This window comes from Andrena cerasifolii, chromosome 1 (genome assembly GCF_050908995.1).
Source record: "Andrena cerasifolii isolate SP2316 chromosome 1, iyAndCera1_principal, whole genome shotgun sequence".
NCBI lineage: Eukaryota > Metazoa > Arthropoda > Insecta > Hymenoptera > Andrenidae > Andrena > Andrena cerasifolii.
In genome coordinates, this window is record NC_135118.1 from 4,025,053 (window position 1) to 4,048,184 (window position 23,132).

Here is a 23,132-nt window from a genome sequence, read left to right on the forward strand (position 1 = left end):
AGATTTTGGGACAAGCGAACTGCTTTTAATATTCTAAGCTTAGAAAATACGTGTACAGTCTTTTAAAGAATAGTGTATTAATTAATATGCATGTCTTGTTACAGTATCATAATGTCGCGTACAATGCTGAAGGAGTCGCCGAACGCGGCCATGGATAAAACCTTATTGAGCAGGTTCCTAGACCTGCCCCAACCTGAAGACAAAATTCAGGCGAAATATATTTGGATCGATGGCACTGGCGAAGATCTACGAAGCAAAACCAGGACAGTCGATTTTGTGCCGAAGCATCCTTCAGGTTGGTAGATTATTCTTGACGGTATTACCTGTTACACGCTAATATACGGGTAGGTTTCCCCGGTTGCGAACGTATATAATTCGCGACCGTTATGACCTGCCCAATAGCAAAAGTCCCTTACGGCGATCCCATCGAGTCAAGACGTGGTCTTTCAGACCTCACTCTGCTTTCCGCCCACCCTGTGGCCTCCACGGTGGTCTCCTAGAAAGACATTAAATGCTCACTTCATCTTGCTTGGTTTCAATGCTGCCATAGAGGAAACTCTAAGGCGCAGCGCGTCAGCTGGACCTTGAATAAACGGACACTATCTGTTACACGCTAATAGCTTCAATACTAGAAGCAATAGTCTTGTATGTAATTGCACGTTGCTGTACTTTCTATTTTCCGTAGAAAGTACCCACTTGACAGATCTTCCCTTTGTCCGGGAACATACGTATTTTAGCACTGATTCACGAATATACAATTTGAATGTCAGCCAGAGATGCATGACATGAATGTTAATTGTATATGCGAGAGATGTCCAGTATGTGTACGAATACATGTGACACTTTACTCATGCACCAGATCTGAGTAATACATTTGTCAATGTCAATGGTATTCGTCTGTATTCATGAAATGCCATAGCAGTCTCGCTACATCTGCAGAATATAGAACACATGGGAAGACCTTTGGACGCCAGTGATTAAGAGCGCAACTTGGACAGAATTTCTATTAGAATCTGTTGAAAGTTTCTCTGATAATACAATGCATCTACTTTAATCTTGGTCGATACATTCTATATGGCTCCTTCCTACTGTTACTACATTATTCTAATACAAGCCTTAATAGCCGAGGCAAAGATTACTAAGAATATCCTTTACAACAGTAAGTGAATCATGGTTTCTCTGTTTTTAGAATTGCCGATCTGGACGTACGACGGCAGCTCTACCTACCAAGCGGACGGCGCAAACAGTGACATCTACCTCTGCCCAGTGGCGATTTATAACGACCCATTCCGCCGCGGGAACAATAAGCTGGTGCTATGTGACACCTACTACAGCGACAAGACGCCAACGAAATCGAATAAACGTTTGAAAGCAAACGAGGCGATGGAAGCGGTGAAAGATCAAGATCCCTGGTTCGGCATTGAACAGGAGTACACTTTCCTGGACTTCGACAGTAGACCATTGGGTTGGCCAAAGAATGGGTTCCCAGGGCCGCAAGGCCCGTACTACTGCGGCGTCGGTGCTGACAAGGTGATTGGTCGCGAAATCGTGGAGGCCCACTACAGGGCTTGCCTCTATGCCGGCGTAAAGATCGCAGGTACGAACGCTGAGGTGATGCCCTCCCAGTGGGAGTTCCAGGTTGGCCCTTGCAGCGGTATAAGCGCTGGCGATGACCTGTGGATCGCCAGGTTCATCCTGCACCGTGTAGCCGAGGAGTACGGCGTGATAGTTTCGTTGGACCCCAAGCCGATGGACGGTACATGGAACGGCGCAGGGGCGCATACCAACTTCTCTACGAAACCAATGCGTGCTGAGAATGGCATTGCTGAGATCGAGAAGGCTATTGACAAGCTGAGCAAGCAACACCTTAGGCACATCCAGGCATATGACCCACGCGGAGGGAAAGACAATGAGCGTCGCTTGACTGGGAAGTGTGAAACCAGCAGCATACATGACTTCAGCGCTGGCGTGGCCAATCGTAATGTCAGTATACGTATCCCTCGTGGCGTTGCTGAGGAGAAGAAGGGTTATCTCGAAGACAGGAGACCTAGCAGCAACTGCGATCCATATTCTGTTTGCGATGCCCTTGTTCGCACCTGTGTCCTCAATGAATAAAACATGTTGTTCCGATGGTAACAGTGGATGGAAGGAAGGAATTGGTAGTGCAATACTAGCTGTATACCTTTATTGAACGTGTCCTGTGAACGAAATACAGAACGAACATCTGAGAGAATGAAATACTTCGGAGGATTGGTGTTAATCCGGAATTAACGATTGCTTTAAAAGTAAAAACCATTTCAAAGGAGTATGCAACAAGCCAAAAGGGAGATAAATAGAATCATTCTGCATGACTGATCTGGGATCAGCGTAGGTAATTGAATAGTAGTTAGCTTGTTAATAAGCCTCTACATATATAGAAGCAAGTAGGAAAAGTATAAACGAAGGAGACATTTAATGGGGATAATTTTCTTTTGTCTGACCCGATGTCTATAATTTGTATTTTATACTTTTAAAAACTACTCTAGAATCGTTAAGTATCTATATATCTGAATTTGTAGCAAGAAGCTTGATTCTAAGATGTATCTTGTGCACGTAGCATTAATGCTTATTACGTCTACCTGTTTAATTTGCTAATGCTGTAGCAACCACGACAATAAAGATAAACGTATTGTTTAACATTGTTCTGTACGCGCTGAAAAACTAGCACGAGTATGTCCATTACTGTTCCTTTTAATTATTCTGCTGCTCGGTAAGGGAAAACGAAAGTACAAGTATACTGATCCCCGATGAAATCAGTGTATTTTCTACAACACATTGCATTCCTTGAAACAAGTTTTGAGAATAGCTTGAAAGTAAGTGGACCGTCGGTGTCTCCATACATATGGCATGGTATCTGTGTAGGACATCTCTCAGTGATCAGAGATAACAGTTTTTAAAGGTGATGAAGTTTTGAAGTATATCGTAAGGTCCTATGTCTTATCGTTTCTATCTCTTTTACTTTGGTATGCTGATGGGCTCACGTTTTGCTAAATTAAAATATCGCCCTGGCAGCATAGAAGCATTACTCGTACGTCATTTACAAACCTTTCCTCGCGGAACATTGTGGTTATTATAAAATTGAAGGGAACACATGGGAAGTACTAGGCACGTACTACGTTGCAACGCGTCATGCGTATACTTCTTCTTGGACAAATTTAATACTTCTCTTGGTACCTGAAAGTACTGGTTTGCCATAGCTAATTGTATATCGTAATTACTTGAGTTGCCAATCATGTGATTTCAGACAGTTGAGAAAAGGCGTCTTTTTGTCGCGATTATTGTACAATTGCTTGCGGATCTTGTGGCTGGGAATCTTCGAAAGCGGTAATATTGTCGCTCAATTTGATCATTATAGTAGAATAGTAGGTGATATAATTAAACAAAAGGAAAGTCGATGTAGCATGTACATGATATATTTTCATATATGTATGGTATATTTTCATATTTGTATTTTCTATGCTGACTTCTTTAATGTAATTGTATACCATGACCATTGTTGACAGTTTTGTTGGTAGTGGTTATCACTGTTGTTATATTATAGAATAAAAACTTGTACGAACACATCGTTTTTCTTCAGTGCCACACCCACTTAAGGTGAATGTCCCAATTTCTGCTGATTTAAGAGGTAACTCGTCATAAAGGTGTAAAAAAATTTGTGTGATGAAAATTTGCAAAGTAATTGATTAATTCTTTAATAATAAATCAGCCAATTCAAAAACTATTTAAGAAAGATATTTCAAGATGCTTAACTATTAGTAATTTGTAATTAAATATATAATCCTCTAAATGTCCGTATTTCTGCTCATGAAAAATAGCGATGTATGTATCACCCCAAGCTCGTGCAACACTCGCGTAAATGTTTAAATAATTTAGAATCATTCTGTTGCAACTATAGTGCAAACGTAACGCATATAATAATAAGAAAAATACGAAATGAGCAGAAATTGGGACATTCACCTTATTTCGTTTATGTAATCGCAAGGTTTAAACTGCATCAATTATCTATATTTGCGAGCGTATAAATACAAAACAGACAAACAAATAATTTTCATGCATATGTACATACTACATACAATATACAAAAATGTACAATCATATCGACGATCCATATGAAAATGAATACAAGTGAATTTATATGATACTTCTAGCTACTGCGGTTTCCTTCACGTTTGTAAAATATTCACATGTAAAGTCTTAAATTGTTTTAACGTAGAACCGCTACTCTTTTAAAGATTTGTTTATACCACATGTACGAAGTCAACGCAGAAAGGCAGTACCATGTAAAAATGTAACTTAAATGCTCGTTTCTCAACTTCACTATCGTCTGACCACCTGTTGGGTATTTGGAGAAACTCTTATCGCGGACCAGTTCTATGTATACGGGAGCCGTTTCGGCTTTCTGAGCCATTGCATTCACATCTCTGAAAAGCAATGCATTACATAAGCCTAATGGTAAAGACAAGATCGATAGAACTACTTATTCATTTAACAAACCATTCTCTACCTGTAATACCATATATCGTCCTTTGGAGAATTTTTAGGGAAAAATGATGGTCTTGATTCGTTCAATCTCAAAATCCCTGTAATTTCTACTTCCTCTTTTATTTGACTCTCTTGCCTCGTAACTGGATTTCTAAGTTGTTTCGGAATCCACCCACGATTTACTAAGATTGTCAAACTGTAATATAATTTGCAGACATTAGTAAAAATGGTGAGAATAAATTTATTTTACAGCTGCTCCTTTTCCGCAACAATTTCACTTACTCTTGATCAGACAATTTAAAGGGTGTAATGACACAATATCCCTTTTGAATGTCTTTACCTCCCATAAAACTGCTGTCTGCAGCTTTACCATCTACTATCAGAGTCCTAAGGCCTACCAGAAACTCTTTTTCATACATAAATGTTCCCTTCACTTTAACGGGATAATATTCTTTGGACGCCAATTCCTCTAATCTAAACAAAATTGTTTAAATTCTTTATGTAGCCCAATCTTATGTTACCGATTGTTTCGTGCGTATTATTTATCTCACTTTGTTGGTAGTTCAATGGGTTTATGAGTAACACGTGCGCTCATATTTGCAAGTAGATCTAATTTCCATCTACGCCTTTGAACTTGCCATGTACCAAGTAAAAATGTAGCGATCGGTATACTCTAAGTTAACAATAACGACTTATATAGTTGATAAATCTTCCAATGCGAAGATATACTTGTTTGATCATAATAATGTAATATAAATTCGTCACATTGTTAACCAAATCTATAATCAAACACATCAGCAACAAATTCTACAATTCATGTTTTTTACTTGCCAGCAAAAAATACCCATAAGGTCCGACTCTTCCTGCTAATTCATAAGAATTCTTCTTATTTCTATTGGGTACGCGCAAGTTAGGCTTAGGTATCTTCGTTTTACCACTTTTCTGACTATTTGTTATGTTACAGAACGATCGTAAAGAGTGTTCTTTATTTAAGAACTGCACTACATTAAGGTTAAATTCATCCCCTAATCGTTTAAAAATTTTAATCACTGTTAATTTCATTATTTACAGCTATTTCAATAAATATAGATTAAAAGTTTATATGTTATAAACACTTTCTTATAATTTAAATTAACTTAGAGGTTATGTTCAAAACACTGCTACGCATACAAATGCATACAAATATGTAAGTGTATATGTACATATATGAAACTATTAGGAATCTCCGATAAGAATATTGATAACTCAAGTTTAATCTTTTTCAAATTTTGAAGTTTATTTATTTACAAAAACGTAGAACGTGTTTCTTCTTAAAGAAATTACAAAATGAGTATTAATATACACTAGATAGGCCAAACAATATCGCTTCAACTATCGTAATGTATGTACGGCGAAAAGCTCCAACTTCACACAATTGGCGTTTGGTTGCAGAGTCGGGAAACTTAGGCTGTGTTCCGAATCAAGCATACTGCGCATAGACTGCAGAGAAAGCCGTTCCGTTTCAGTCTATGCGCGCATTGGTGTCGTTGGTGGCACATAGGATTCCCTAGAATTCTCCCACTTCTAGCGCATGAAGTGTGCAGTATATGCGCGCATGCGTATTTGTCTCTTTACGCCACTTTACGCACGCTTTGAAAAACATGCACCAAATTATGTGGTCCTCTCCTCAAAGTGACAGAAAATGTAAGCTACATATATGCTACATGACAATAAATGTTTATTAGATATTTCGCTTTTTTACGCTACATTTGTCAACTTTTTATAACTTAACATCCTTCCAAAATATTATTGTTATGCCGCAAAACTATGAAATCGGGTATAAGATCAATGTCCGCATTTCTAATCATGTAAGAGTTCCGCTATCGTAAAAATACATTTTTATTATTTATTTGTGCATCAATCGACAAAAAACTTATTAGACGTAATATTTAACCTCCCCTTTAAACATAAAACAAACAAGAAGTATTTTGAAAAACATAATATGGAATCGCTGTTCAAGAAGAATAGAAAAACTCGGATTGAGAAAATCCAGGAACCAATAAAGCCATCAAATTTCGTTAAGAGTCGGTCCCCGATCCTTAGGACGAAGTAACCGATGTAGTTAGGAAGCGTGCTTCGACCACCGTCCAAACGTCTCGAATTAAATTTATCGTAATCCATCCAACTGTATAGCTAATTGTAAGTAAGTTTGAACATTCCCGCGCAAGCTCACGAGCATCAAACGCATAGAAAACCGTTCCGCTTCGTTACTGCGGTTCATGCGCTGTTGGAAACGGAACGCTATGAATGCGCGCAGCGACTGCGCTGCGGTCTATGCGCAGATGCGTGATTCGGAACACAGCCTAAGTATATATTCGCTGAATTAGCACGCTTTGACTGTATACAGTCACAAACTATAATGAATGTTATAACACAAACTATATTGAAGTATTTTATAAAAAATAATTCAATCAAGATCAAGAATTACGATTACAGTAAACAATTCACTCAAGTTAAAAAAATCACGACCACGGTCGTGATTTAACTGCGATCACTGTGATAAATCACTGTTAGTGATTTTGTACTCCATCCCTATACATACAACGAACAGCAGTTCTCAATTAATCCTAGCACCTCTAATTTAAGTTCAAAAAATCGATGCCCATCATTTTACAAAAAGAAGAACCCCTTCTCCCGAACCAACGGTGGCATTGTTAATAAGGGTAATTTCATAAGATTATCAATTCGGTACAGCAACGATAAGTTATACCAATAAATTTCAAATCTAGGATCGTGACATCATGGGAAGCCATTGGCGTAGATTGTTGATTAAGCATCGATTCGTCGGCATCATGTTACATTAAAAGCGGAAGTAGACAGAGAAAGAAACTGTAAAAAAGAAAAATACAGAAATACGGATAGAAAAAGATAGATAAACAAGCGGCTTGGAAAGCAAACGTTTTAATGAATGTTTAGGTTATGTTATTTCCGGTTTTGCCACAAATAGCTGTGGTTATACCGATCTCTCCCTGGAGGATCACTCATAGACATATATAGACAGAGATAAGATAAGGTAAGATTCGCGGTAAGGGGAGCGATGCAGGCAAATCGGGTAACGCAGTGGATATACATGCCGAATATTTCCGAAGCTAACCCGACGTGCCTGTATCTGACCTCTGCCTTTTCCCCTCCAAGCTTACGTTCCCCTCGCCAATAGTCCCAGCTTCTGCTCCGTCTATATATGTCTATGGGATCACTAGTGGAGCTCAGTGGTGCTCAGCAGTATTCAGTGACGCTCAGTGACATTGTTGTCTGCGCCACAGAACCTTCTGTTATAGATGGGAATGCCATTTTTCGTAGCTTTTCAATCGAATGAGCCGTCTGTTGAATGATGTTGATAATATTTTATATTATTTAGAGAATAACCGAGAAGCAATTAAATACATAGCTTTTCATATTTTTACAATTGTATATTTATATATTTAACTACATTACAAACCTAGGGAATTTTATTACAAAACATAATTTCGAGATAGGTGCAGCCTGGAAACAAGTTTATTCTAACGGTTGGTGCTATTGACACTTTATCCGGTTATGGGCTGTACTGGTCTTTTCGCTTCCGGTAAATCATGGTAAGTGCAGTGTGATGTTAAACTTGTCGATATTACGCGTATATTTTTAACATTGACATACCAGTTCATATCTCCATGGGGCAGCTCCCACAATTTATGATATACTTTAGTTTACTTCATATATTTCACACAATGCGTGAAAGATATAAAATATTATTCGATATAACCTAGCGTTTGCGTTGGTTTTTGACCACATGGTAAGTTTACTCCTCGCCTTTATGAACGACCGTACGCGTGTCTTTGGGAATTCAAATTGTAATTGATGTCACAGTTGCTTGCAATGGAACTATCATTTAATAATAGCAAAGACAATAATACATTTTTCCATCTAAATAGCCGTTCCAGAGGTTCGTAGAATCCGGCCGCGTTGCGTACGTGAGCGACGGGCTTCATCATGGCAAACTCGTCACAATTGTGGACATCATTGACCAAAATCGGGTAAGCATTTCGTAGATATACCAAAACGACTATGTCCGTGTTCCATTTATATTGGAAAGCAGTAAACACAATTAATGATGATCCAGTTATCTTGATAGGAATTGCCGGCTGATATTCACCTGATGCTAATATACTCGAACTGATACGAAACTTTTCGATCTTAGTATTGCGCGCATGGTAAACATTGTATTTTAAGTATTGATCCTATTTGTAGGTACTGGTCGATGGACCTGCGTCGAATGTCCCCCGTTGCGAGATGAGATTACGTCAGCTCCACCTAACTAAATTCCGCTTACGTTTCCCATACACTGGATCTACCCGTGTTGTGCGCAAAGCATGGGAAACAGCAAATATAAGTGAACTGTGGAAACAAACTATGTGGGCAAGGAAGGTCGAAGCTAAGAAGAAGGTAGCCTTTTACTTTTTAGAACATACATCGAATCGGAGTATTCGTTCATGCATGCATGTAAATTTTGGGGGTACGCATAAAAAAATTCACATCTTTGCTTGGTTACAGCGTATGGAACTCAGCGACTTCGATCGCTTTAAATTGAGGAAAGCAAGACAGATCCGAAACAAGTTGAGGACGGACGCATTTTACAGATTGAAAAAGAAAGTTAAGAAAACAAAGGCCGCAGCAGCAACTAAAAAAGTGGAGAAGAAGTAATTTTTTATTATTGGAAATAAATACAAAATTATCTTACAACAGTAGATTTTTTAACGTACACCCTTCTTTTCCGAGTTTTAAATTAAAAGAATAAACAACGATCAATTATAAATAATATATCAACTATAAAGTATAGATATGTTACAGCATTAACTGATTCATCGCTTTATTTGCCGTTAGACGATAGTATAGTTTTTATTTTCAAAGTGAAAAAAAAAATAAATGCAACTCTGAGTATAAACCTCTTCTACATCACACTTATAACATACAATATTCTCTCTTTATTCACATCACTACCGTTTCGTCGTTATTGCAAACGAAGAATAGATTTATAAACCGCGAGTCATCGCAGGAATCCGATCGGAAAGTGTCGAGCAGCATGATTGCGCTACTTTCGATTAATTTTCAAATGTGTCGAGCAGTACGATTGCGCCGTTTTCTTATGCTCGCAACAATAATCGTAGTATCGTAGATTATGAAACATTCAGCAGTTGATCTGTTTGTGAGAATAATTGTGTTCAACAATTTGGTAATTGCAACAGGCATACATTTTGCGCAGTTAACATTTGTTTAAAATATTCAATACTCGGCTTTCGAACTGTAAACGTCGTTTATGATCTTCTGACTTACTATCCTGATGACACTATTGTTTAATTGTAGTTTTGTTAATAGTTGCTCGGGGATATCATTAGTTTGAACCAGTGAGAAATCTCTAATAATATTTACAAAGCAAATAATGTAATTTCTGACCGCTACACATATACTTCGTATATTAATGTTCGGTAGAATCAGAGGGCAAAGTCAGTTGAATTTACTGGACCCAATGAGCTATTCCACGTCAAAACAAATAGGTGAAAAATTTAGTTCCACCGATTCTCTTCAAAATTACAGCATTTGTCGATAACTTTGCAAAAACAAAGTGTACTGAATTTCAACGGCCTATGTCAAATAGTTTTTTCGAAATGTTTAATGTTAAATTTCCGAAACTTGGAACAGAATCGGCTGATGCGTCATCACCTAAACTGTAATGTCCCGGTCAATTTTAAAGATAATGCCACCGTCTTGGGTTCATTTTAAAGCTGAAGGAATGCTTTCTCAAACCGTGTATAGAATATTTTGTTTATTGTTAATAAACTTAACAGTAATCGATGTCAATGTTTCAAATCGCGATTTGACGTTGTTCCCACCCACGGTTCGGCTTGATAAAAATACCATTCGATTCGTTAAGTCTTCGACTAATAATTGCATTTTCAAAAAAGTGGAGAGATTTTGGGAACAGTTAACAAAAAAATAAAACTTACGATAGTGCACACCGCTTGGAACTGCAGGGATCCCATGGTCAGTCCGCACGCACGCGTTTTCAAAACAATAGCCTAGCGTAGGAAAGTATTTATATACGATGGGTTAAGACAAATTTGTCTTTCAGTGCTTTCGGTATTCTCGAGAAAAATAGAAATACCTGCTCACCATATAAAAGATTAGCAATAGTAGGTAGCAGATATTTTTACTATTTTATAAAGATCACGAAGCACGTGTCAAACGATGCGTAGAAACGTGAAACAATAAATAAATTGGGATTTTACGATCATCAACCGCCACTGGGTTAGATGAACGAGCGCTATGACTTTTTTATATTTTCAGACTTTTTATCAGCTCTGTATTCGGACTTAGGCAGCGATAATTCGGGACACAGTAGAATAGTCAACAAATCTCGCTCAGCAATCGAAGTATTAATTTGACGTTTCTAGTTTTAACTTATCTATTTTTATCTTTAACAAAGTTACTAATTCATTGCAATGAGATAATTTAACTTTCATCATCTCCGTTGCTTTAGGATACTTGTCGCAATAATCTATTACAAACTTGTACGCGTTAATACTGTTCTCCGTATTTATCAATTGCTCTTTTTTATCGTGGGTTATCATTTTCTGGTACAATATACCGAGATAGAAGTACGAACGCAAAGCTGGCGCCATCACGTCATCGGGGAACTCTTTCATCCCTGGCTCAGAATCGTGTTCCTCCAAGGAACCGATAAAGAGTTGCAAATTTTGTATAGAACCTCTGGCCAAATGATTAATTTTCCCAAATGCTTGGGACGTGACCGCGTTATTAAATGACTCTAAACGATCCAGCTTTATGTCAAGGATGTCCGAGTACGTTTCTGCCAATTCAAGCCAGATCTGCCTACAAGCAGCCTTATAATAGTGAGGATTTAATTCTTTGACAGCAGACTCCAAAACATCTATTCTTCTTTTGTGCATTTTTGCCCGCCTATCTTCGTGCTCTTCAAAGAACGCCAAATATTTGTAAGCCTGAGAGACATCTTGCACGATCGATATGTAATCGGATGCGTGGCACTCTAAAGTATAATACTCTTTCGCTTGCTTCAGCCATTGCTGAACATTTAGGAAGACTGGCCTGGCGTCATCGAAGTCTAGCAAATACTTGTCTGTAACTTGGCTTGCAATTGACTCTATCTCTTTCTCCAAGACATCAAATATTAAATCATTGGTTAGTTTTGATTTCGACGAATCTGCATCCTCCGACTGATCGCTCTTTTCCTCTGTTTCGTCGTCCTCCAAAAGATTATTTCTTGACTCGCTCATAAGCAAGATTCCATATTTAGCCCAACATCTAGCAACATCAGCACGTCTGTGCTTAAAGTTTTCCCATTCAGCTGCGAGCTCCTCGCTATCCCCGTTACTTTCAGTTTTCCCTTTCAGTATAGTTTCGTATTGCTGTAATACGTAAGACGCAGCTGCCAGGTGATGCCTTGCCGAGAAAAGATTGTTTTTCAAAAGGTATTGCGATAATGTCGCTGCGTTTAATGCCCATTCGATATAATCCAGATCTGGTGCGATGCCATTACGACCTAACTGCCTGCTTAAAGTCATATGGCAATATACTGCAGAATTGCAATGATCGTTTAAAGCTTTGTACACCTGAGCTAAGTAGTACAAAGTACATGTGTAACTTCCTTCGAGTATCTCTGTAGAGCTCAAGTTAGAGTCGGTTTCTTCGATAGTGAAATTCCATTCCATAGGAATAGGAACCTTGCACCCGTTATCACTGCTCGTGAAATCCTTGTAGATCTGTTCGGCTTTATCCAAAAACATTTTAGCCTTCGCTGGTTGATTCCATGTGGTCCATATAAGGCCCAAATGGTTCAGAGTACTTAATACTGGTATAACTAGTTCCTGCTGTTGTTCTTTGCCTTTCACCAAATTCAGATATTTCATGAACTGCTCTTCAGCTGCTTTAAAGTCCTCCGCATCAATGTATACTAAACCAAGATTCACATGCATCAATGCGAATGTCATGATCTCTTTTTCTGTTCGTTCCTCTGACATATCTGTCATGATATCGGCTACATCGGTTTCTATCGTTCTCAGAATCATTGTCGCTTGGTACATCAGCAAGCTCGTTTCGCTCTCCGTACCGCACTTTCTACTATCACGCAATAGCTTTTGCGAGGCTCTGAATTTACATCGCATTTTCAGATACACGTCTAGATGCGCGTCCATGTCAAATTATTCTTTCGTTAAACGTGAGCACTCTTACAACTTAAATCCGCTTAAGTTTCTATTCGGCGTGTCGCTCAGCGACGTTTGGTGACGTTACTCCGACTGCAGGCAGGGGGACCAAGCCGTCTTTGTTTGGCTGAAGTTTTCCCGTTTAGTTAGCACCGTATTGGTAGGAGGCGCTACAAACTCTGCTTCAACTTTCGTAAGAGGGAAGCTTGGCCCCCCTGGTGCCACCTCTGAAGTAACAACTTCGTGAAAGAACTGTGACTTGTGTTGCGCACTGTATGTTTAAAAACGGTAACTCTGAGAACCATATTCCACCGATTCATACAGGTCGGTAAAGTTAATAGACATGAAAAATAACTGCCCCTGCTAAGAAAAATGAAAACACTGCAAATGAAGAATTGCATACTAAATTACTTGGCTATACTTCCGAAAACCGGTCAAACCCGATTGGGCTGAAATTTTGCAAATAGCTTCATTTTGCATAAAAATAACGTTTGCGAGAAGGATTTTTGGCGACTCGAAAATTTTTTTTTTACCATTTCAATGTCATTCTCTATCTTACCGACAGAGCGGAGAATCGGATTCAACAGTTATTCAGTGCATTCTCCTTATTAATCTCCTAAAATCTATAAAACAGAGATCAACTTAGAAAGAGATATCAGCTTGATACTGGGTATTAGTATTGGTTTTGGGCTAGTTTGGGGCGGGGGGCGCGCGCCCGCTCGCGGGCGCGTAAAGCATGGTAGCGAACCGATGTGAGTTTACACGGGGCCAAGCTTCAATGCATTCTCAACATTATTGAACGATATTAAATATGTATATACAGGAGAATAATAAGGAGAATGCACTGAATAACTGTTGTATCCTATTCTCGACTCTGTCGGTAAGGTAGGGAACGGCATTGAAATGGTAAAAAAAAAATTCGAGTCGCCAAAAATCCTTCTCGCAAACGTTATTTTTATGCAAAATGAAGCTATTTGCAAAATTTCAGCCCAATCGGGTTTGACCGGTTTTCGGAAGTTTCGCCAATTACTTTTCAATTACTAAATAAACGAAATCGATCCAAATACGATCGCATTCTTTATCCTTATCACCGACCCACGGTAAAAAGTATCTCTTACCTCGCCATAATTGGTTTCAACACAGACGAGGTACAGCATAGACCTATCACCTTATAGATGTTCGTGTCGCCACCCAAACTGTATTACCGACCCATAATTTGAGGTCTGAATGTAGTGGCATCTGCTCATGAACAGCGTTCAACTCAGCAACTACTCTGACATGTGTTGAAAGGCTGAAAGGTGTTTGCGTACTTGTATACGTGTGACTCGTTTAGAGAGAGAGTTTGGCACAGGTAGGCTTTTGCTACGCTATGCTTTGGCTCGGTTTGTCAACGACTCACGCGGATTTTTCTCCGAAAATCCATTTCAGGGATCAAGACACTATGAAGCACAAAAATGGTATTTCTTCAAAGCCCATGCAAGCTATAAGTTGCAAGATGACATTGTTTATTAGTACTTTGCGTGTAGTAGAACCTTTTCACGTATCGTACGCCGAAAAGTATTAAAAATTCACGCTGTTACTGACATTCCCGCAAGATTCTAATGCACTTTTGAAGTAATAATAATTGGATATTACTGGCTACGAGTATTAGTTTATGGCCAACACTAAAATTTACAGTAAAATCTAATTCTTAAAAGACTCGCAGAAGGTTGCATGATGCACGAGTGTCGTGATGTGCATGGATGCAACTGCAAGTCGAGTTACTTTTGAAACCCGCATTGGGAAATAAAATTTTGTCTAGCGCTGAGAAATTCATCGGTTCAGTGAAGTGTGTGCACGTCATAGTTCATATTGTCTCGTGATTTCTCAATTCGCGCATAAATTTCATCGATTACTGGACCATGTGGGAGGCCTTTTAACAGGATTCCATTTAGATATACCCGTTACCTAGAAGACTTTTTCAGAAACTGAAGGACGTTTAAAAACAGGAAGTGCTTCTGTAATCGTGTGCAATGCGATTGTAGAGTCAGTGCCTGTGCCTGCCAAAAAGTGTTTCATAGAGTACCGTGGTTCTATCGTATACTTCGTCGATCTTAGTAACTAAGGGGGAGAAACAAGTATGTCACTCATATTTCTCCAAATATTCCTGCAACTATTCATTTACACCAAGTTCCACTAAAATGTATTTATTCATTATAAATAATACTAGATGATATGTATAAGCATTAACATTAATGTATCGAACAATTAAACATTGAGAATAAAAGAGAATTCATTCGGCGTAGAAAATCATTTGCAAATTCAAGATCAAATGTTACTAATTGCTTGATATCTCAAGTTCTATCGATCAAAGTTAATAATAATTTCTACTGGGCGGTTAGGGTAAATGTTGTTAACATTATTTGTCATAGCAATAGCCAATGGAACGTATATTTTAGCAGAAAATCCATTTTTGCCGAAGAATTCGTTGGATTTCGCAATTGTAATTAACCGTCGACCTTGTTTTGATCGGGAGACATCGTTCCTCGAAGTCTAGATAAGGAGCTCACAGAGCTTCATGTACTCAGGCGTCGTCCATCCTCCGAGCCTGGAGGACTTCCGGGGACCCTGGAGTTGCCGAGCTACCTGGACCTACTGGACTTGCTGAGGACCTGGTCAGGGTTTCAACTCGGGTCCATCCCCCTCCCCCCGATGCAGCCGAGCCACCTGGAGAGGCGGATTCAGGAGCCTTTCTTGGAGGGGGCGAAATATGTAAAAGTACATAAGTACATTTTTTAACCCTCTTTCACAAGATTTAAAATTTGCTTGTAACTTATGTTTTAATACCTCAATCTGATACTGTAACCTAAATAATTAAATTCACATTAATTATAATTCTGTATAAATAATTAAATTCACATTAATTATTTATACAGAATTATACACAATGTCATAATATTTTCTATTTTATTACTCTTGGGGGGGGGGGGGGCGATCTGCAGAGATAGCAGTGCAACTTTTCAACTCGTTCAATCTTTCTACATGCTACCGAATAAAACGATTATATATATATATGTATTAAATTCTAGATAAAAGTTTTAGTATCGCGTTTTAAACATTCTAAACAATTTTTCTTTAATTTCACAATCATTCGAGATGCTTAATGTTTTGCATGCAAGTTACGCTTCTCAAGTTTAAATATTTCATATGAGTTTTATGAATCTTCTCTTATTAATAGTTATTACATTCGAGTCATTAGATTTTCTGAATAAATCATAAATAGGCAGTCTCTCTACGGGCCTCGAAACGCTGCGACCTCCTCGTAGTGAGACCTGGTAATTGGTGAGAACAGAGCCGATGCGATTGCTGCGATTGTCAAATATCCTAAATAAGTAGATAGATACAAGAATTTCTTTAAATAGTAATACTTTGATATAATGTAAAAATAAATGTAACTCGAAATGTTTGAATAAATCATTCCTTCCCTTCCTTCCACATGTATAAATATATAAAATAAAGTAATGTGGAATTCTCAAGATATGTGAAATAATGGAGTTCAATAACGACGTTCACCAAAGTCGGAGGACGGATCGGACGGATGAACATTTAAAATGCCATGGTATACCTATCTTAATGTATTATTTCCATCGATTACTGGAATATGTGGGAGGTCGATCGTCCAGATTCTACTGCAATACACTAAAAATAAGTATCTGGAAGACTTTTTTGAAAACACTGTACTCGAGTCCGATCACATCTCCTCAACTTTGAAAGACATATATGTATACATAGAAAGAGCAGGGTGCATGGCTGCAGCTGCGAAAAGTACATATTTCGCAATGGACATTGCGATATAGAATTATTTCCGGCCTTTGTGAAATTTCAACTTCCATGGGAAACAGTTGAGGTCGACAGCAACCTCTACCAATGTGACAACATTCACGAAAGGTGTAAGCTGACAGTTCGACTTCAACCGCGGCAGCGATCGGATCAGTGAATGTACCTGCATATTATTTCGTGATTTCTCGATTCGTGCATCAATTTCATCGATTACTGGACTATGTATGAGGCCGTTTAACAAGATTCTGCTGCATTACACTCAATACCAAGATGCCTTTATGGAAACATTTTACGCGAGCCCGAACACTACTTCCCACTGCTGAGAGATGTTTAGAAATGTGATGTGCTTTTGTGACCGCGTGCAATGCGATTTTAGAGTCAGTACATATTTCGCGATAAAGTATTTCATAGAGCACTGTGTGGACGCGAGTGCAGAGTCAATGTTTTGCGCATACAGAACTATTTAAGTGAAAGCACCGGTGCTCTAAGTGATTTTTCATCGTGGAATTACTGTGTCTACATAAAATTATTTCTGGCCTTGACGAATTTCCAGTTAGCTGGGAGTCGGTCGAGCGCCATAACACCGCCAACAACCCCTACGTCACAACATTGCCAAGCGGTGTCACCTCTGTCAGTTCGACTTTACTCGCGACGGTGATCGCATCAGTGAGTGCGTGTACATATTATTTCGTGATTTCTCGATTCCTGCATAAATTTCATCGATAACTGGACTATGTGGGAGATCGTTCAACGAGATTCCACTACATTACACTCAGTACCTAGAGGACTATTTTGGAAACGCTTTACTCGAGTCCGAACACATCTTTCCACTGTTGAGATATGTTTAAAAACATGAACTGCTTTTGTAATCGTGTGCAATGCGATTGTAGAATCAGTGCTTATTTCGCGATAAAGTATTCGATAGTGCACAGTGGCCCTGCGTATTAGTAATGTGAACGCGAACGTAAAGTCAGTGTTTTAACGCATCTAGAATTAATTCAGAGCACCAGTGCTCCTATTGCTTTTTCATCGCGAAAGTAATGTGACATATTTGGAAGTGTGACACATTCTATGGGGTACTGACCCTGCAACTGCTGGACATTCGCCTGCAGATCGAATAGCTACTGCTAAAAGGGGATGCTTGTCAGTGAGACTATTTTCAACGAACGGTGAGTGATACTTTTTCATTCTTTGAATTTTTCTGTATGCTATCGAACATAATGATTACTGTAGCGAGCATAGTGACCACGAATACGTACTTAGTACTCGCGAATAGTAAAATTTAATGCGTGTACTTCCAAATGTTTAATACACGTAGAAAAATACAATGAATAAATTTTAAATTCGCGATAGGAGTTTTAATATCGCGTTTCAAACATTCTAAACTTCTTTTCTTTAATTTCACAATCATTCCGGATGCTTAATGTATCGAATACGAGTTACATTTCTGAAGTTGAACTCTTTCGTGCGAGTTCTTTCAAATCTTCTCTCTTAACAGTAATTACATTCGAGTCATTAGATTCTCTTAATAAACAATGACAGTAATTTTTGGTACTACTTGGTTATTATGCTCGCTAGTTTTGCTTGCCCGTTGCATGTGCTAAATATTAAGACACACTGGTAGTAATATTACGAGAAATCAAAAATTGCCACTCTTACCACCTGATATCTCGACCTCAAATGGTCCCTTTATAAAATAACAGTATAATAATAAATGACTGCCGCCAAAGTGGCTGCTATATGAACTTAAATTTCTTTCTCCCTTGCATAAAAATAACTTTAAGCCACTAAACCTACAAATTTTATACATCGCGGAAGAACTTGCACATGTGCTTAGTTTTAACTAGCCATAGTCCTAGAGTCCATTAAGTTTTAATTTAAGAACTTTAGTCGTAAGAATTTTTCCAAATTTTCAAAAATGCATTGGTCGAATATGGACCAGAAATATTTCGTAGAAATGGGTCACTTTCGTAGGTACCTCCGCGTTGGTGTGCCTGGACTTGGTAACGTTTTCCAATGCATTGCGTCTTGCAAAACGTTGTCAAGCTGAAGCCTACGATCTAGTTTAAGGGTCCAGATCAAGCCAAACTTACATTCGGTGAGTTTGGTTCGGTCTGGACATCTATTCAGAAATGCACTTGCGTACTTCGAGCGATAAGCTTTTGTTCCGCCTCGTTCTTTTTAAATATAAGAGTGCCAAACACACCCTTCTAGAAATACAATTCGCCTTCGATCACCGATTTCTATTTCGCGCATGGTGTTCTCGCCCTTCATAGGCCGGCTGTGCTGGGTACAACTTATTACGGCTTTACACAGAGGACCATTGTTAGACGAAGATGTGCGACAGTTCTCGTTCTCGGTCACGCTCGCCATGGCTGTGTAAAGTCGTGATATGGAGCATGCCATGTAGAAACGAAATTTCGGTGGATCGAGGGTGAATGTTCGCGTCGCGCCGCGCCTTTCGGTCCTTTAGTCGTTTAGTCTCTTTTGCAATCTCAATCGGGAGATTCTTAGCTTTCGCATATCCCTCGAAAGTTACGCAAGTGCATATTTGCAATAGATTATGCCACTAGGGCTCATTGTAAAGAGTGCGATAGGCTAGATTTAAGGGTAGAGGTACGCTTGCTTGTTGAGAGTGACGCCTTTTACCTTTGCTTTTGCTTACAATTAGCTTCACCGTGCACCGTGTCGTTTCGCATTTAGTATACTTTTACAGACTTGTCATAGTGTATTTTCTATTTCCTACTTTCAATTCTCTTTTCTTTTTTTCCGGTAATATAATTCGCTCTCGGGAGAGATCTTGAATTAGCACAAGATGCTCGGGCACGATACACTCGCCTGTGCAAATTGTCGGCTTTGTGATGGGAGCGCGTATTGCAGCTGCATGTGATTTAATTGTGAGGCGGGCTGCTGTGAGTCTGACCCCTCAGGCGCGGCCCCTAGTGGGGAACTCCCGTTAATGGGGGGCTGGATGAATGGTGGTCGCGTATTAGCGTTTTGTCTGTGCAACTGCAATGCGTGAGTGTATCGAGCAGCTCGAGATCTCTCGCGACGGCGAATCCGTGTCCGTTTTTCAATTCTTTTTCTATCTCTGCAATGAGATACTTAGCGTCTATTTGTCACTTGAAACCAGTGCAAGTGTGCCTCTAAAATATGCGAAAGAAATTGTAATGGCATATGTGTAGAAAGATCGACGAGAACCTCTCGTCTATCTTTCTTACGCGCGCATGCTAACCCTTTGGACTTTAAAGTAAAGTCTTTGGAAATAATTTTAGTAGTTTTTTACCTTATACCGCAATCACAGTCCAAAGGGTTAGTATAACGAAGTATAGTGTATATGTGTGCTGCGAAACTTAGAAAATTTAGCCAGGCAAGTCCAGTTTTAAGCGCATCATCGAAACATTCGCCGAGGGATTCGCCGAGGTTTTCTCTGGTGAATTCTTTAATAAAGAATTCACTAAGAGATTCGTTGCTAGTTTCAGGGAAGAATTAGATCTGGGTTAGGGTTTACTAACACTTTAGAGTAGAATTGGAATTTTTCTGGCATTCCATGCCATTAGCGCCTGATGAGGCTGCTTCTATTTCCTTTTACAATTCGGAATTATCATGCGCCTAAACAGGCTGCTGTATTTTTTAATTAACATTAAAAAGGATGAGACCTGATGATGGTACATTAGAATTAAAAAGCATTAGGCGCCCAAAAAGGCTACTCCTTCCATACATTAAGATTGAAAAACCTTAAACGCCCGAAGAGGCCACTCCTTTTTTCTATCAGACAGAATCAGAATTCATTGAGCGCCCAATGTGGCTGCTGGAAATTTTTCTCAAAGTCTGAATTGCGTGACACCTTGCAATTTAAAGGAAATTTTTTCGAACTTGTTTAAATACAAATTGTCTGTTTCAGTTATAGTGTTTGTGATCGCCCGTAATGCGATCGTAGAGTCAGTGTTTTTGCGCAAGTAAAGCTAGTCGAGAGCACCGGTGCTCTAATAACTTTTTCACCGCGAAAGTAGAGTCATGCACGAGTCCAACTGCAGCTGCAACGTTGAGAGCTAAGCTGGGGCTGAGTTGAAGGGTGCTCGTCTGAGAGCTGCTGGTCAGAGGGATGCTGGTCAGATGGGTGATGATCAGAGGGGAGCTGGTCTCAGGGATGCTGGTCAGAGGGTTACGAGTTTGCAGAGATGCAGTACCGATGATGACAGCGAACGGTGAGTCATTTTATAATTCTTTGAATGGGGGTGCATGTAGTACAGCTACTTAGCTCTTTCGATTCTGGCCGTTCCAACACAAATGCACGACATGCAGAGGCCCTTTTCACATGGTCGGTATTCGTTTGGGGAACTCTTATGCAATATTTCGCGAATATGGTCTAGGGCGTCTAGGCAGTAGCCTTATGGCGTGGTCCTTTTCTAAACCATATTCACGAAATATCGTAGAAATGTTCCCGAAACTAATGCCAATTATATAAGATGCGCCACTAAACGTTATGCATGTGTGTTCGAAAGAGCAGCATCGATTGAGCTGACCATACAAGGTACTCGTAGATAGTGACATGCATGTGTCTGTCTCAAAATAAAAAATAAAATAAATCAATACAATTGTTGCTCGCGATTCTTACAATTTTATATCGATTAATAATAATTCGTAAAATAATCGGATCGATCGAGTCAAGTAGAGTCACCGCGAAATTTTTTGAAATGGGTCTCAATGAAACTAGTCTTCCTAACAATCTTGCATTCTAGCAAGATCTTTTATGGTCGCCGGTAATGCGATCGTAGAGTCCACGCTTTTTTCGCGTCCATATATTTTCAAGAGCGCCGCGGCTCTTGTGTAGAGTTCTATTACCGCGAATTTACAGTCAAATTTTTGCGGATCTATGATTTATACAGAGCACGGGAGCTCGTGTTGATTTTTCGTCGCGAAAGTAAAGTCAACCTTTTGCGTATCGGAAATTTGTCCAGAGCACCGGTGCTCTAATTGCTTTTTCATCGCGAAAGTAAAGTAAAATTTTCGATTAGCTTCAATTTTCAGCTGCTTGGTATTCTAGGTCCTAGAATGGACCTAGCTTGTGGGCCCTAGAGAGGGCCCAGAACAGGGGCCCTAGAGAGGGTCCTAATCATGGGCCCTAGAGAGGGTCCTAGTCATGGGCCCTAGAGAGGGCCTTCGGCATAGGCCCTAGAGAGGGTCCTAGTCATGGGCCCTAGAGAGGGCCTAGCTCGTGGGCCCTAGAGAGGGCCTAGAATTATGCTAGCTTGGTAGCTAGCTAAGATGTACTTGCATGCATGCCGTAGAATGTAGAATACGAGTACCTTGTATAAGTGGGTCGTAATCTTTGTGCGTGCATTTTGGAAGGAAAAGCATCATACCTAAGGCACGCAATGCATTTGGTAGGATAAGCTTCCTACATAATGCATGCAAAAAGACCTTACCCAACAAAAACACATTCAGAAACTAAGGAATGTGAAATAGATGAAATGTGAAATAGATGAAATGTGCGCGTTTAATAAACAGGAGCGCTAAAAGTTGCTGTTTAAATATAAATTGTCGGTTTGAGTTATAGTGTTTGTGATCGCCCGTAATGCGATCGTAGAGTCAGTGTTTTTGCGCAAGTAAAGCTAGTCGAGAGCACCGGTGCTCTAATAACTTTTTCACCGCGAAAGTAGAGTCATGCACGAGTCCAACTGCAGCTGCAACGTTGAGAGCTAAGCTGGGGCTGAGTTGAGGGGTGCTCGTCTGGGAGCTGCTGGTCAGAGGGATGCTGGTCAGACGGATGGTGATCAGAGGGGAGCTGGTCTCAGGGATGCTGGTCAGAGGGTTACGAGTTTGCAGAGATGCAGTACCGATGATGACAGCGAACGGTGAGTCATTTTATCATTCTTTGAATGGGGGTGCATGTAGTACAGCTACTTAGCTCTTTCGATTCTGGCCGTTCCAACACAAATGCACGACATGCAGAGGCCCTTTTCACATGGTCGGTATTCGTTTGGGGAACTCTTATGCAATATTTCGCGAATATGGTCTAGGGCGTCTAGGCAGTAGCCTTATGGCGTGGTCCTTTTCTAAACCATATTCACGAAATATCATAGAAATGTTCCCGAAAAAAATGCCAATTATATAAGATGCGCCACTAAACGTTATGCATGTGTGTTCGAAAGAGCAGCATCGATAGAGCTGACCATACAAGGTACTCGTAGATAGTGACATGCATGTGTCTGTCTCAAAATAAAAATAATAGATAAACCAATACAATTGTTGCTCGCGATTCTTACAATTTTATATCGATTAATAATAATTCGTAAAATAATCGGATCGATCAAGTCAAGTAGAGTCACCGCGAAATTTTTTGAAATGGGTCTCAATGAAACTAGTCTTCCTAGCAATCTTGCATTCCAGCAAGATCTTTTATGGTCGCCGGTAATGCGATCGTAGAGTCCACGCTTTTTTCGCGTCCATATATTTTCAAGAGCGCCGCGGCTCTTGTGTAGAGTTTTATTACCGCGGATTTACAGTCAAATTTTTGCGGATCTATGATTTATACAG

At 39.5% G+C, this 23,132-nt stretch overlaps 4 protein-coding genes across 7 annotated transcripts in view; 2 read left to right on the plus strand and 2 right to left on the minus strand.

The window, feature by feature from the left end:
- Gs2 (glutamine synthetase 2) overlaps nucleotides 1-3,600 on the plus strand; it is a 51,335-nt gene extending 47,735 nt beyond the window's left edge. For all 3 annotated transcript variants that reach the window (XM_076820163.1, XM_076820171.1, XM_076820152.1), the window contains exons 2-3: nucleotides 105-295; nucleotides 1,190-3,600. In XM_076820163.1, the coding sequence (XP_076676278.1) occupies nucleotides 112-295; nucleotides 1,190-2,115 (1,110 nt within the window). In that variant the 5' untranslated portion in view covers nucleotides 105-111 and the 3' untranslated portion in view covers nucleotides 2,116-3,600. The remainder of the gene's footprint in view (nucleotides 1-104; nucleotides 296-1,189) is intronic.
- Nucleotides 2,465-6,087, minus strand: Surf1 (surfeit locus protein 1). The gene is made up of 6 exons (XM_076820182.1): nucleotides 5,353-6,087; nucleotides 5,073-5,194; nucleotides 4,804-4,995; nucleotides 4,544-4,717; nucleotides 3,997-4,460; nucleotides 2,465-3,627 (listed from the first exon to the last, which is right to left on the minus strand). Exons 1-5 carry the CDS (start codon nucleotides 5,581-5,583, stop codon nucleotides 4,244-4,246), a joined length of 936 nt encoding a protein of 311 aa, XP_076676297.1. The 5' UTR covers nucleotides 5,584-6,087; the 3' UTR covers nucleotides 2,465-3,627; nucleotides 3,997-4,243.
- Nucleotides 6,088-8,071: 1,984 nt separating this feature from the next.
- On the plus strand, nucleotides 8,072-9,276 carry Rpl14 (ribosomal protein L14). Of its 2 annotated transcripts, none has more exons than XM_076830553.1 (4): nucleotides 8,072-8,132; nucleotides 8,469-8,570; nucleotides 8,785-8,979; nucleotides 9,088-9,276. In XM_076830553.1, the coding sequence occupies exons 1-4, from the start codon at nucleotides 8,130-8,132 to the stop codon at nucleotides 9,235-9,237; spliced, it is 450 nt and encodes a 149-aa protein (XP_076686668.1). In that variant the 5' UTR covers nucleotides 8,072-8,129; the 3' UTR covers nucleotides 9,238-9,276. The 2 variants fall into 2 exon arrangements, with proteins under 2 accessions (XP_076686668.1, XP_076686678.1); XM_076830563.1 differs by lacking the exon at nucleotides 8,072-8,132 and adding an exon at nucleotides 8,305-8,329.
- On the minus strand, nucleotides 9,224-12,876 carry LOC143378656 (KIF-binding protein). Its single transcript, XM_076830542.1, has one exon. The coding sequence runs from the start codon at nucleotides 12,762-12,764 to the stop codon at nucleotides 10,968-10,970; it is 1,797 nt and encodes a 598-aa protein (XP_076686657.1). The 5' UTR covers nucleotides 12,765-12,876; the 3' UTR covers nucleotides 9,224-10,967.
- Between the last annotated feature and the right edge of the window lie 10,256 nt (nucleotides 12,877-23,132).

Coding starts and splice junctions, on each gene's coding strand:
- Surf1 (XM_076820182.1), bottom strand. CDS start 5,583: ATGAAATTAACAGTGATTAAAATTTTTAAACGATTAGGGGATGAATTT. Junction 4,996..5,072: donor CCCATTGAACTACCAACAAA/GTGAGATAAATA, acceptor AATTTTGTTTAG/ATTAGAGGAATTGGCGTCCA. Junction 4,461..4,543: donor GACGATATATGGTATTACAG/GTAGAGAATGGT, acceptor ATTGCTTTTCAG/AGATGTGAATGCAATGGCTC.
- Rpl14 (XM_076830553.1), top strand. Junction 8,571..8,784: donor ACATCATTGACCAAAATCGG/GTAAGCATTTCG, acceptor TCCTATTTGTAG/GTACTGGTCGATGGACCTGC. Junction 8,980..9,087: donor AGGTCGAAGCTAAGAAGAAG/GTAGCCTTTTAC, acceptor GCTTGGTTACAG/CGTATGGAACTCAGCGACTT.
- LOC143378656 (XM_076830542.1), bottom strand. CDS start 12,764: ATGGACGCGCATCTAGACGTGTATCTGAAAATGCGATGTAAATTCAGA.